Source organism: Seriola aureovittata, chromosome 3 (genome assembly GCF_021018895.1).
Source record: "Seriola aureovittata isolate HTS-2021-v1 ecotype China chromosome 3, ASM2101889v1, whole genome shotgun sequence".
NCBI lineage: Eukaryota > Metazoa > Chordata > Actinopteri > Carangiformes > Carangidae > Seriola > Seriola aureovittata.
In genome coordinates this window covers 4,926,721-4,940,758 of record NC_079366.1, presented here as the reverse complement: position 1 = coordinate 4,940,758, position 14,038 = coordinate 4,926,721, and the positions used below count along the sequence as shown (strand labels likewise).

The 14,038-nt window shown below is 42.1% G+C and overlaps 1 protein-coding gene across 3 annotated transcripts in view; it reads left to right on the top strand.

Annotated features, from left to right (window-relative positions):
* The window catches only part of rptor (regulatory associated protein of MTOR, complex 1), a 183,136-nt gene that overhangs the window by 119,662 nt on the left and 49,436 nt on the right, over positions 1 to 14,038 (top strand). For all 3 annotated transcript variants that reach the window (XM_056371167.1, XM_056371166.1, XM_056371165.1), the window contains exons 12-17: positions 376 to 477; positions 4,493 to 4,576; positions 6,157 to 6,267; positions 7,519 to 7,593; positions 9,496 to 9,561; positions 13,188 to 13,379. In XM_056371167.1, coding sequence (XP_056227142.1) covers positions 376 to 477; positions 4,493 to 4,576; positions 6,157 to 6,267; positions 7,519 to 7,593; positions 9,496 to 9,561; positions 13,188 to 13,379 — 630 coding nt within the window. The remainder of the gene's footprint in view (positions 1 to 375; positions 478 to 4,492; positions 4,577 to 6,156; positions 6,268 to 7,518; positions 7,594 to 9,495; positions 9,562 to 13,187; positions 13,380 to 14,038) is intronic.

Below are 14,038 nucleotides of genomic sequence, written 5' to 3'. Positions count from 1 at the left end.
ATTTCCCCTCTCCACATCCATCAACAGTCTGCACAACGCTGTCGTAATTCCTGCAGCATTATTAACACCAGGCGATCAAAAACTCTGCGGCCAGCAACTAATCAATCAGGCAAACTGCCATGGCAGCAGAGAGAGAGAGAGAGGAGAGGGAAGGTGATCATGATAGATCAGGATTTATGTTGTTACTGCAGTGCAGTGTCACTTCTGAGCTCATTGTGTCAGGGCTTTTATGAAATGATAGGCTAGTCACTGCAGACTGGCTCATTGTGCGTGTGTGTGTTTGTGTGTGAGAGAGAGAGCGAGAGAGGAAGAATGAGTAAGCACAATCATTTCTTCAAAATGGTGATAAACACTGTGTGTGATTTATGTCCACAGCACAGTCCTTTCTTCGCGGAGCAGCTGACGGCGTTTCAGGTGTGGTTGACGATGGGTGTGGAGAACAGGAACCCTCCTGAGCAGCTCCCAATTGTACTGCAGGTACAAAAGCACAAACACACGCACACACACACACACACACACACACACAAACATACACAGCACTCACCTTGATACACGCTCTCTTTTTTCTTCTGTGTCAGTTTGCTTTTTTACTGTGCCATCTAAATACATTCATGTTTCCAAAGCATGTAAAGGAAAGAATCGGATGAAGAAAAAAAGCAGCTTTATGCAGCTTTTAATGAAGCCTGATTATATAAGAACACCGTCACTGTCTGGTGGAAGGTAGAAGGCAGGTAAAAACTGAGCTGCTGCTCCTGCTGCGTTTCTCGCTCCCACAAACAAAACATGAAGCTTTTCAAAATCAGACAGGCTCCTAAAGTTTGAAAAATATTTTTTCCGAAATGTTTCTCTCTCTTTCTCTGTCTTGCTGAGCTTATTCAGTATTATAATTATAACTCATTATGAGCTGTGAAAACATTTTTAGTGGTAGTCAGTGCTGATGGCTTTTGGAACAGTGATGTGTAGAGAGTTTCAGACTGTAAAATAAAGAAATAAAAACCTTTAAAGAAAAGAGAATAGTGGAATAAGCTGATACATATGATGCAGACAGATCTTCTGTTTGTTTCTTTCTTCTCTCAGTGTCTCATGTTTTGCATCGTGAAATTGCACTGGACAGCAGTTTTCGCACTCGCACACCAATGTTCTCACTTTGTTCTCTGTATGATTTAAAGTGGAGCACTGTTATTACTGTACTGTATATTTCACAGTACAGGAGGAGCTGTATGTTTCAAGTTTCACTATGTTTCTGTATGTTTCTTTATGAATATGTGAGCGAATGGGAACTAGAAAGGCGCTATATAAGTGCAATTAATTTACCATAAAAGCATTTCAGTAACTCTTCTAACATGGCGGCTACAGTACATGTATGCTTTATAGTGTTTAAGAGCACTATAATAACTTTCTCCTAGAATTATTTGTCATGTAACAAACCACAAAATACCACAAACCACAAAATACTGTGAATGAAGCAGTTTCATCCAGTCCTGACCTGATTCTTCTTAATCTCAACCTTTAAAAGTGAGTTTAATTCATTTTTTCCCCCTCTCTGCGAACCTCTTTTGTCCAGCCAGGGAAGCTTTTTACAAATCATCTCTCCTCCCCTCACACTTCTCATTTATTTTGATAGCAGACCTACTGTGCGCTACCAAAATAATGCACAAAAAAATACTAAAAGAGCAGAAATAACCCAGATAAAACTGCATTAATCATCAGTCTTACTCAGCTGTTGTTATTACAGTATGACCATCCAACAAAACTCTTTAAAGACATCATGTTTGCTCTAACACTGTGTCTGATCTGCATGAAACAGGAAGCAGAATAAATGATGGGATTGATGAGAAAATGTTTGAGGGGATCTGGGTTACTTAGTGAGAAGTGGGGGTGAGAGTCTCTTGAACTCATGATGGTCATTTATTAAACCACATAAATGAGTTTAAAATCCGTCACTGGTGCAGCAGTGAGAGAACTAACAACATTCTTCTTCCTTGATATTATTTCCACCAGCACTTCCACCCGTGCACCAGGAGTCAAATATCATGCATCTGAATTATTATTAATTATATAACTGTGACCTGTGTTTGAATACCAAAGTGCCATTACTTTGTCAGGCAGGTGAAGACAGGAATGGCTTCACTTCTCATTAGGCACGAGCAAACTCAGTGGTCCACGAGTGTCTTTATTAAACACACACATCACCTGCCAAGAGTCCACCATTAGCATAGAATTTTATTACAACAATACTTTTAACACCACTACCTCTCACTGCTCCTCTTTTTTTCTTTCTCTCTCCCTTTATTTATCTGCGTTCTCCACCTTTACACAAGACGCTCTTTCCTTCAGGGCACCACTTTAGCTCTGCCAACAGAAACGTGTGATTTGCGCTGCAAAATAATTCCTGCAAATTAAGCCCAGCATTTGCGGCCCAATTTTCTTCCTTACAACACTGCAACAAAGGCTGTGACAAGAACAGTGTCTACTGTGTTCCCTGAAGTGGTGTTAAACTTGTTTGGGATGCTTTAATTGGGGTGAAATCTTGCCAAAACCTTGTAAGTGTGCGTCAGCTGTTGAGTTACAGCCCTCCCTCCCTTTCCCTCGTCCTCCCACCACCACCCTCCCGTGGGGTCGTACAGTTGTGGTGTTGTCTTATACCACAGCAGAGTAGTGGTGTGCCGCTGTCCGTGTTGAATGGTAATTTCCTGCTGACTCAGCACGCTGCGAGCTGCAGCCCGTCCATACAGCAGTTCTGTCGGGACCCGTTAAAAGCCGAGGAAAAGGCGCACGGCTAGGGGAGCACTTGTATGTGTGTGTGTGTGTGTGTGTGCTGTTGAAGTGCAAGAGAAGAAGTAAAGGAGCTGTAGCCTTTAAGATTAAGCAACATTATGCAGCTTTACACCATGATGGGAAGTAATTCGTGCCCTCTGATGTATGATGTGGACACATAAACAGGTTTTATACCCTTTTAAGTACACGGTTGTATAAGATTGAACTTAGGCTAACATGTTCTTAGAGGATTTACGATTTGATGCCAAAATATAATCTGGCTCCATTTGAAAGACGCAAAGAGCGACAAGAAAAGGGCAACAGAGAGTAATCCATCAATAATGCTCTTTAATGAAATGAGCAAAGGGAGGACAACAGAGCTCAGGAAGGAGAGACACAGTGCGGCGTTGTCTTGACAACAGGCGTTTCATCCAGAAAGGATTAACAGATTTTGCATAGGGATTACAACATCCCTAAATTGTGATGTTACGTTAACAGCTGCACATTCACAGTCACACACATTTGGCTTTGTCAGTAAAGTGATTAAGGACATGCATATGCATCATATAATACCATGACGACGTGTGTCTCACAGCTCATGCACACAGCGTGATCGTAGGAAGTGCTTACTCATCGCAGTAAAGGAGATTGGAGTCAGGGTGTTACACAGATAAGAAACAGAGACAAATATGCACACACATTCTCATGCATTTTAATATCACAGCATTGCTCAGGGATTTTATTTTCATCCGTGCTACGATGAAATGTATGTTGATGTGTTACTTGAATCATGTGCATAAAATGAGCTTATGTATGTGTGACTGTGGTAAATGAAACTGACATCTTTGTCAAATCCTCATTCTTGCTCCCTCCGTATTCTGGCATGGTGGTTTTTCTTATTCCTACAGAGCGCGCACACAAACACACACCTACGTCACACACAGGTCCATGTTCACACGCTCTTCCTTGGAGCTGGAGGTAACCCTGGGCTGGTCTTCCCCGGCCTCCTTCTGTTGGTGTGGTCACGCTCACCAGGTTAAAGTAACGGAAGACACTAATTATAAATGATGTGTTGGAGGAAATGTCCCTGTCTGTGTGTGTGTGTGTGTACCTGGGGGCCTCCATATGCTTGTTCCCACACACACACTGGGACAGTCACATGGGGATGTAGCAGTGTCCAGCCCTCACACAGGCTTTGTGCTGCACTGCGCTTAATGCTGCTTAAAACGACACACACGCACACACACATTTACATTTTTAGCACATAGCATATGCATCCTTAAAATAGTCCTCCTTGGCCAAAACCGCTACATCGTGATCCCACATAGCATCACTGTTATATTGCGTGAACACACACGTAAACCAAAACCAAGATGCACACACACACACACACACACACACACACACACACACTGACGTATTGTCCTGAAACAGTATCTCCTTAAGAAGCCAAGTGAAATGGCAGCCAAGAGGACGCACCCAATCACCCACACATCCATGCACATACACACTCACTATATTTATGTGTGTGTCTGTGTGTGTGTGAGTAAACAAGTTCAGCCGGATGCCAGTGTGTCAGTAGTAGTGGTGGGAGAGCCACCTGTTTCACTCCACCTCCTCACTCCTCGCTGCAGTTTCTCCTGCTGTCCTTCCTCTTCCTCCTCTTTCTTTAATCTCGGACTTCCTCTTGATTCAGACGCAGCAGAGCTGACCTACGACCTCTGCTCTCTTTCAGGTCCTCCTTAGTCAAGTGCATCGGCTTCGGGCTCTAGATCTGCTTGGACGGTTTCTGGACCTCGGACCCTGGGCGGTCAGTCTGGTGCGTTGAGCTCTACATTTACTGTGCTGATGATGATGGGTTTCGATTAAAAAGAGATCAATTCTAAACCTTAGAATAGCATGAAGCCTTCAGATGGTATGAAAGGGTGTCTAACCAAACATTGGTAGTTTTATGTGCTGAGGATTTGAGATCTCTATCACTGAGATTTCTGTCCACACCCCAACACAATGAAGGTGAAATGAATCTGAACCAATGAAAAAATGACAAAAAAAAAAGTATCTGTGTTACTCTGGATGATCCACAGACTTCACTCTGAAGAGTTTTCAATGGAACTACCGGTCAGCAAGTGTGTGGATTATCCAGAGACATTTTTACAGGAAAGACACATGGCTGATGACCTTTTCAGATGTAATTTTTCAATGAACACACAGCTCACAGGGCATGACATCTAAAGAGCACGAACAAAACGTTATTGTCTGATATTTTGATATAATCTGCTGTATTGCGATAGGGGAGTTTCAAAGGCAGCTATCTCAAAATCTTGGCACATCAAATGCACAGTGTCTGCATGGCTAGCTACCAGGTAAATGAGAAAATATATCTTTTTGTAATTTTGGTATACTGACCCTTTAATATGGGTTGTTTTTAAAAAATAAATAGCCACAAAGTGCATTGTTAAAGAAGCTGGTGTTTCAAAATATACTAATTCTTCTGTCTTCTTATGGTGGCAGTTTGGAAATGTTTGAAGCTGGAGACATAGTAAGCTTAACAGTAACTTGCGTATTTCCAGGAGACATTGGTTAGTTGAAAACTAAAATGAACACATTGTAGAGATTAAAGAAAGAGTGTTTTAATAAGTGTGAACTTCAGCTGTGAATCTAGGTGCATTTTTTAGAGAGCCAGGCTAGCAGTTTCCCTCTTGTGCTAAGCTTAGCTAAGCTTATTACATCCTCGATGCAGCTCCATGTTTAGTGGACAGACTTGAAGTGGTATCAATTATCTCACTTAAATTTCAGAAAGAACTTGAAACAGAGTAATCCTTAAAATGTTGAACTATTTCTTAAGGCTTAGAAAAAACACTGTTAATTTTGTAGCGTGTTTACCATAACTGACAGGTCACTCTCAGTTAGCTAGCTGCCGCTACTGGACCCAACTCAGCTGAACACAAAATACATTGCTTTGTAAACAGATAGTGAAGTGCTATATCTACATGAAACACTCTGTTGAAGCTAACTAATTAAGCTATTTCTTTTTATTATTTTGAAGACATTAAGTAATATTTTTCTTAATATATTGTGTAGTTTATTTGATTTGACTATGGCTTACAGTCATAGTTAGTAGCATACTATACTGTATGCTCCAACGGGCAAACTCCTCTTATTGGCAAAGCTGAAACTGAGCACAGACATTTGAGCTTAAGTCAGAAGTCAGACCATTGTCTTTAACTATCTCTGCTCATCTCGTGTACATGTTTACAGTTCAGGCCACAGGTGTGTCTGGTCGGTCGGACTTGGACAATCACATTCAGCAGCAGGGCCTGGCACACAACTGCAATATCAATAGGGTTTTTTTAAACACCATTGTTGTGTGTGTTTGTGCGTTTTTGCTTGCATTTCCAGGCCCTGTCTGTAGGGATCTTCCCCTACGTGTTAAAGCTGCTCCAGAGCTCAGCCAGAGAGCTGCGGCCGCTGCTGGTTTTCATCTGGGCTAAGATCCTGGCTGTGGACAGTGTAAGTCACGTAAAACACTCATACACATTAAAGTCTTTCTGCCTCATCCCTTCTAAACCCTCGCTGTCTTGAAATTTTATCAGTGTTTTTACATCAGAGGTTTAAAGGTGCCGTATGTAAGATTTAGTGGCATCTAGCAGTGAGGCTGCAGATTGTTATCAACTGAATACCCCTCCCCCCACCCGAAAGGAGACCCTTACGGTAGCCTATAGGTAATGTTAAAACATGAAAGGCCTCACTAGAGCCAATGTTTGGTTTGTCCATTGTGGGCTACCGTAGAAACATGGCGGTGCAACATGGTGGGTTTCATGGAAGAGGACCCACTCCCTATTTAGATATAAAGAGCTCATTCTAAGATAACACAATGCATCTTATTTTCAGGTGTTTATACACTAATAAAAACATAATTATGCATTCATGCATCCATTTCTGCCAGTAGATCCCCCTAAACGCCACACACTGGTCCTTTAATCTCATTATATGAATTCTGTCTGCTTTGTAATGACTTACACAAGGGATGAATAAAGGACATGTCTGCTTTAGGGGGTTGAAATTAAGAAAGATTAAAGAAAGACTGTTAATGAATGTCTGCACAGTTATGTCAGGGGCCTAATTTTTTGTACCAATGATTTTACAATGAGAAAAAGCAGCTCTGTTCAAGCATACAATATGGTATATTTTTGTGTTTGGATGCTTTCAGTAAATGTAAATCAAATCTGAAATTGATAAAGCTGCTTTAGTTGTTTTTAGTTTGCTATGATGAAATATTTGTTCATTATTGAGAAAGACTGCCAGTCATACATTTCAAATGACTCCTTTTGCCTTGATTTTATTTTTCATAAAAGAAAACTGCACACTCCCACACACTTTTTGTAAATGTTTCAATCAGACAGTGACTTTGATCTAGAGCAGTTAGCTTAACTGTCAGCTTGACTAAAAATATGAATAAACACCAAAGCCTAATGCAGTAAGTGCCTCAAAGTAATCTGCTTTGTGAGTCACGTAAAGTATAAAGTCATGGTATTTTTTACAATAACGAAATTGTTGAAAATTACACCTACATAGAAATTTTTCAATACAAACAATCAACAGTATGTAGGAGCTACCAAGGGTGAAATGTCCAACTACTCTCTATGACAGAACTGCTGTATGAGTGGAAAGTAAACTTAAGCAACATCTGCAGTAAAGTGCACACTTCTCTTCCTCTCTCTCTCTCTCTCCCCCTCTCCCCCTCTCCCTCTGTCTCTGCAGTCATGTCAAGCTGACCTGGTAAAAGACAACGGACACAAGTACTTCCTGTCAGTTTTGGCCGACAATTACATGCCAGTGAGTATTGACCAATCATGTCAACACATTTGTGAAGAAAATGACTCATAGGATTTTTCTTGAACAGAATATAATGGTACATATCACTGTCTTTCTCTTTGATTTTGATCTTTAACTTGTCACTTTACTGACATGAGTTGAAGAGTTCAACAGAAACATTTCAGAAAGAAGTGTTACATCAAATGAGATCTCAAAGTTCCTTTCAAATTCAAAGGTGCTTTATTGGCATGACAGTTTGAAGAACTGTGCATGTGTGTGCATGTGTGTGAGTGCGTGAATGCGTGTGTGTGTTTAGGTGTCAGGTTGTGGCCTGTTGATATATATACAGTATATAAATATCTCGTCTCGTCTCGTCGTCTCCCGCTTATCCGGATCCGGGTCGCGGGGGCAGCAGCCTCAACAGAGAGGTCCAGTCGCGATCTCGTTCTTTCGGTCATTACCCAAAGCTCATGACCATAGGTGAGGATCGGAACGTAGATCAACCGGAAAATTGAGAGCTTCGCCTTCCGGCTTAGCTCCCTCTTCCCCACAACGGACCGATTCAGCGTCCGCATCACTGCTGACGCCGCCCCAATCCGCCTGTCGATCTCCCGCTCCATCCTACCCTCACTCGTGAACAAGATCCCGAGATACTTAAACTCCTCCACCTGAGGCAAAGCCTCCCCCCCGACCTGAAGCGGGCAATCCACCCGTTTCCAGCTGAGAACCATGGCCTCAGACTTGGAGGTGCTGATTTTTATCCCAGCCGTTTCACACTCGGCCGCGAACCGCCCAAGCGAGAGCTGAAGGGTGGCGCTCGATGAAGCTAGGAGGACCACATCATCCGCAAAAAGCAGAGACGAGATCCTCCCACCACCGAAACCAAACCCGTCCACCACCCGGCTGCGCCTAGAAATTCTGTCCATAAAAGTTATGAACAGAACCGGTGACAAAGGGCAGCCCTGGCGGAGTCCAACCCTCACCGGGAACAGGTCCGACTTACTGCCGACTACGCGAACCAGACTCACACTCCTTTGGTACAGGGATTTAATGGCCACTAACAAGGGGCCATCCACCCCATACTCCCGGAGTGCCCCCCACAGGGTGCCCCTGGGAACACGGTCGTAAGCCTTCTCCAAATCCACAAAACACATGTGGACTGGATTGGCAAACTCCCATGCTCCTTCCAGCACCCTAGCGAGGGTAAAGAGCTGGTCCACAGTTCCACGCCCAGGACGAAAACCACATTGCTCCTCCTCGATCTGAGGTTCAACTATCGATCGGACCCTCTTTTCCAGTACCCTGGCATAGACCTTACCAGGGAGGCTGAGGAGTGTGATTCCACGGTAGTTGGAACACACCCTCTGGTCTCCCTTCTTAAAGATGGGGACCACCACCCCGGTTTGCCACTCCAAAGGCACTGCCCCCGATGTCCACGCAATGTTGCAGAGGCGTGTCAACCAAGACAGCCCTACAACATCCAGAGCCTTGAGATACCCAGGGCGGATCTCATCAACCCCCGGGGCTCTGCCACCGCGCAGTTGTTTCACTACGTCGGCGACTTCTGCCCCAGAGATTAGATCATCCATCCCCAGGTCTCTTGGCTCTGTTTCCTTTACGGAATACGTGTTGGTGGGATTGAATATATATATATATATATATATATATATATATATAGTGACAAAGGGCATATATATATATATATATATATATATATATATATATATATATAGTATATTGGGCAGCAAAATCTTCCCTGTCCTCTTCTCCTAGGAGTATTTTAATTTTGAAACATCATTTAGTTAATTGAAGTTTGGATTACAGAACTAAAGTGGTTAAAGTAAACGTTCCTTATTTCAGTGAATGCTTTACATTGTAGGAGGAAGTGCATCTCTGTCTCAACCTCACCTTTCTCTGTTTCAGGCTGAGCATCGAACAATGGCTGTCTTCATATTGGCGGTTATAGTCAACAGCTACAACACAGGACAGGTACGAGAGTGTGTGTATGAGCATATTTGTATATGTGTGTGTTTTCACACTGCTGTCTGTATGCTTGCTAGAAGCCCAAAGGGAGAATGTACCAAATTATTCATTTACTTCCCTCACCAGAACCAAGGCGGGTTCTTTCAGGGCCAAGTGTCACTTTGAGAGATGACTCTATCGTCCATTGTGTATTTCCGGGAGATATTGGTTATGTGACATTTTTGTCACTAACAGTCCCCTCTATAATCTCCGTCTCCGTCCCAGCCACCTCCTTGGTGACACTTTATCACCACAAGTGTCACTTCGGTCTGCTCCTGGCCTCCGGTGTTCAATCCCAGAAGCCTTTTGTGTCTGACGCTGATCAAATGTCCAAGGGTGTGATGTTGGGATGATGTAGCTTGTCATTTCATGGAGTGCACACACACTCACACACACTTCTTGACACACTATTCCACAAAGAAATATTCCACCATCACTCCTTTTCGCTTCCACAATCCTGCTTTCTGCAGTTATTTTTCAATCTAGTTGGGAATGTTATTTGACTCATTCATTTCTTTCTTCACCAGCTTACAGTACTTCTCTCTCTTGACATTGTATAAATTTAACAAATCAGAAAAGCTATATGTGCTCCCAAGCTCAGAAACACCCATTCTTCTTCTATACCACTGTGTACTTAATGCGTCTGCCTCTCTCACAGGCCTGTAAATAATAGATGATACCCAACATTACAGAGAGAGACTCTGCCTGCTCCACATCTCCATTATTTATCCCTCTTACTTTCAACAACAGTGCTCATTACTGCTGTATCGCTGTTACAAACACGTCACCGAACACTGGCGTCTTAATATTCCAGTTCTCAGGGTTCAGCCGGGAGCAGCGATCAGAGCCAAGTGAACAATGCAAGAGCGATCTGAGGCGCGTAGAGAAACGTAGAGGGGGCTGAAGAGACGGGGCCACGTGTCACTGCTGATTGTTGTCGATACACCTCAGCGCGTGACCATCGTGTTGTTGTCACACAGAAGTGACTTTATAATTTTCAATAACCGAAAAACTAGAAAGTAGAAGTGATTTAATATTATATCTGTTAAAAAGAGAAGCTCAGAGCGGTGAGAATGACATGGCTACTGTTGTACTGACGGAATTCATGCTGTTGAAATATACATTCATTGGCCACTTTATTTACTTGTAAAATATAATACAATCCGATACAAAAACTTAAATTAGGGTCAACAAGATTTCGTACTAAACTGATCACCAATACTTACCAAAGTAAATCAGTGTTTGTAAACCTGTGGAATAAATCTTCATGAGATATTCAGTTTGTGCACGTGCAGAAAAGATTTGGAATGGAAAAAGAAAAAAAGAGGCACTGTGAATGAAAACTGAACATCTGATGTTGGTGGTGAGGTTATACATAGACACTGTAATAGAAGAAGTGCTTCTGTGAATATATGTTTACAGATACAAAGCAAAAAAAAACTGTGTGTAAAACACAGTCACACTTTGTATGATGCTCCAGTTACAACTGATTTTGACCCTGTTTTCACACCTGAATCTGATTGGACAATCCAATCACAAAGCAGATACAATACATACACAGCACATTAAATCTTTATCAATATTTTAGATATGGGCCTAGTTTAACCCACCTGGGCTGCGATTTATTTTACAGGTTTACAAAGGTTCATTTTCAACTACAAACTCTAGAATTATCTGTGAACATCACTTTACATGCTGAAAATCTTTTTGACCCTAGTTGAAGCCCATACAACTCAGCCATAAATTCCACCTTTACAAAGATAATAAAGTCCAGTGTATGAATGACAGGTTTTAATTTAACTCTATGCTTATTATTGAGGTTGTACAGACGGTGAGGAAGGAAACATTTTCAATGAGCGAGAAACACAACAAATGCAGATGCTTCCACACAGGTGCACTGCATGGTACAATTAAGCAGTTAACATCCAGTCATGCTCTGTGGCAGGAATAAAAATGCAGAACAGGCCCAGTTAAATATGATTATGTATCAAGATGGCAAGAGTAAAAGATCTAAGTGACTTTGAAAGAGGGTTCATTGCTGGGGCAAGGATGGCAGGAGCTTCAGTAACAAAGATTGTGGTCGACAGCACACATTTGATGAGTGTGATGTTTGGGCATTAGCGCGATACGTAAGGAGAAACAGAAGCTCTTCCTCGGGTGACTGAGAATGTCAATGCAGGACATAATCAGACTGTGTCTCCTATTATAGTAGGTTTCAGTGAATAAACCCCTCTTTACAAAGATGAATGCATATGTGAGAGTTCAGTGGTGTGAACACTGTCCACACTGGTCTACAGAGGTGTGGAAAAAGTGATATGATCAGATGAGTCATCCTTTACCATGTTCTCAATAAGTGGCCGAGTGCATGTGTGGTGTACGCTAAGAGAACGGCACAGGCCTGAATGCTTGACCCCTGCAGTGAGGGGATCCGGTGGCTGTGTTACGCTGTGGGGGCATTCTGCTGCACTGCATTATGTTGAGCTGTATCTACTATTTCTTTTTGCCCCATTTACAAACATGAAGGGAGAATATTCGAAGCACATTTACTTATAATGCTGTACAGTTCAACTCCATCACTAACTGCGACCTTGGTAATAAACATTTAGTTGTATTTGTTGTAAGTTTTAACAAAAACTGACCGTTAAAGGTTTGGTAAAGGTAAAATATGTGACAGAGCAGTTGCACTGGATCGCATGAGATTTGAAGCCAGGAATGTACATTATGTTGACTCTACCATGTGAGCCTTTGTAGTAAAGATAATTTCAAACAAGGCCTTTATTAGTGACTGTACTTGATGTCATAATGTTGGACAGGCCCGTTTTCTTACTTTTCCCAAAGTTTAACATCCGTTACAGTCAAGTAAAGAGTGAACTTGTGTCACTTCATGAAAAGAAGAAAGACAAAGGCATCTGGGAACAAGAGAGGAGAGAAGTTGTTAATGCACTGCACAAATAAAAAAAAAATCAAAAAGAAAGTTTAAAAGGATTTTGAATAAAGCATTCCAGCTTTTCCTTCGCACTGACGCAAACCTTGATGGACCAGTTACCTTTTGTTCACAAAAAAGATTTTAGGAAGACTGAAGAGGTTCAAGGGAATAAGTTGTACTGCTGCAGAGCCTCATAATCTTTCTGTACATCACACAGAGTGAGGTTACAGGTTAGTGGTGATTAGCTGGGTAATGAGTTACAAGTCTGCTCCCAGCCTGATGCCTTGATGCTGCTCAGGAGGGTTGGACTGATATATGATGCTGATATCGTCCTTTTATGAAATATTAAAAACTGCTAGGTCATTGTTGGCTAGCACAATTTGTCCAGGACTGCTCTACAAGGACAACAGAGCAGAGTCTGTGAGCGTTTGTAAAAGTTAGTGACTCAAGGGAAATTATGTCTAAGACAAACGGCCTTTTCATTGTTATTACTTCATAACTTACAGTCCTTAAAATCTTCTTATATTTCCTGAATGTTCTCCACAGGTATTCCCCCCTTTTTAAAACCAATAACACTATGGACACATTTGAATAACGTAACATCTCTCACACTCGTTATTCTGCAGCACTCAATTCTCCTTCCCTCACCCTCCTCTCCTCCAACCAGGAGGCCTGTCTCCAGGGCAACCTAATAGCCAACTGCCTAGAGCAGCTGTCAGACCCTCATCCCTTGCTCCGCCAATGGGTGGCCATTTGCCTGGGCCGGATCTGGCAGAACTTCGACCCAGCTCGCTGGTGTGGAGTCCGAGACAGCGCCCACGAGAAGCTGTACACCCTGTTGTCGGACCCCATCCCTGAGGTGAGAGGTTAATACCAGAGTCCTGATACATTTAAAAAGTCAGCAGGGATGTTTGACCCTTACAGCAGGGGCAAATTAAGAAGCCATGATATCTTTACAAGTGCTTAAATCACATTTAGATTATTTGTAATAAGTAAGCTTGTCAGGCATCATTTGCATTAGATTTTGCTGTTTGTTTCAAGGTAACTTATATATATCCTTTTGTGGAGATGTTCAGTCCTTTTTGCAGCTAGAGCTGACGAGAGAAAAGTAGATTGCATGGCTGTCGCAGGTAATAAAAAATATCTTTATGTTTTATTTTCATTTTCTTTAGTTGGTTCAAGGATTAGCCTTCGCTTCAAAAAGAAGCAGATTTCTTTAAAAGAAATATACATACTCCACTCAAGGAAATATTTCTGTTATACATCCTATATCCCAATGCAGCTAACTAACTCTGTCACCCAGTGCTGAGGAGGAGGCCCTGCAGGTGTTGTCCAGTTGTTGTTGGTGTCTGGGTTCAGTCCTACATTGATGGCAGAAAACATCTTACAGTCAAGTTCAACTGCATGTTGATAACATAACATAACATTACATAACATAACAGTGAATCTTAATCCAGAATTTATGAATTTTTGGGGCATATGTAAGTAAGTATTTTTCTACTAGATTACAGTCACTTT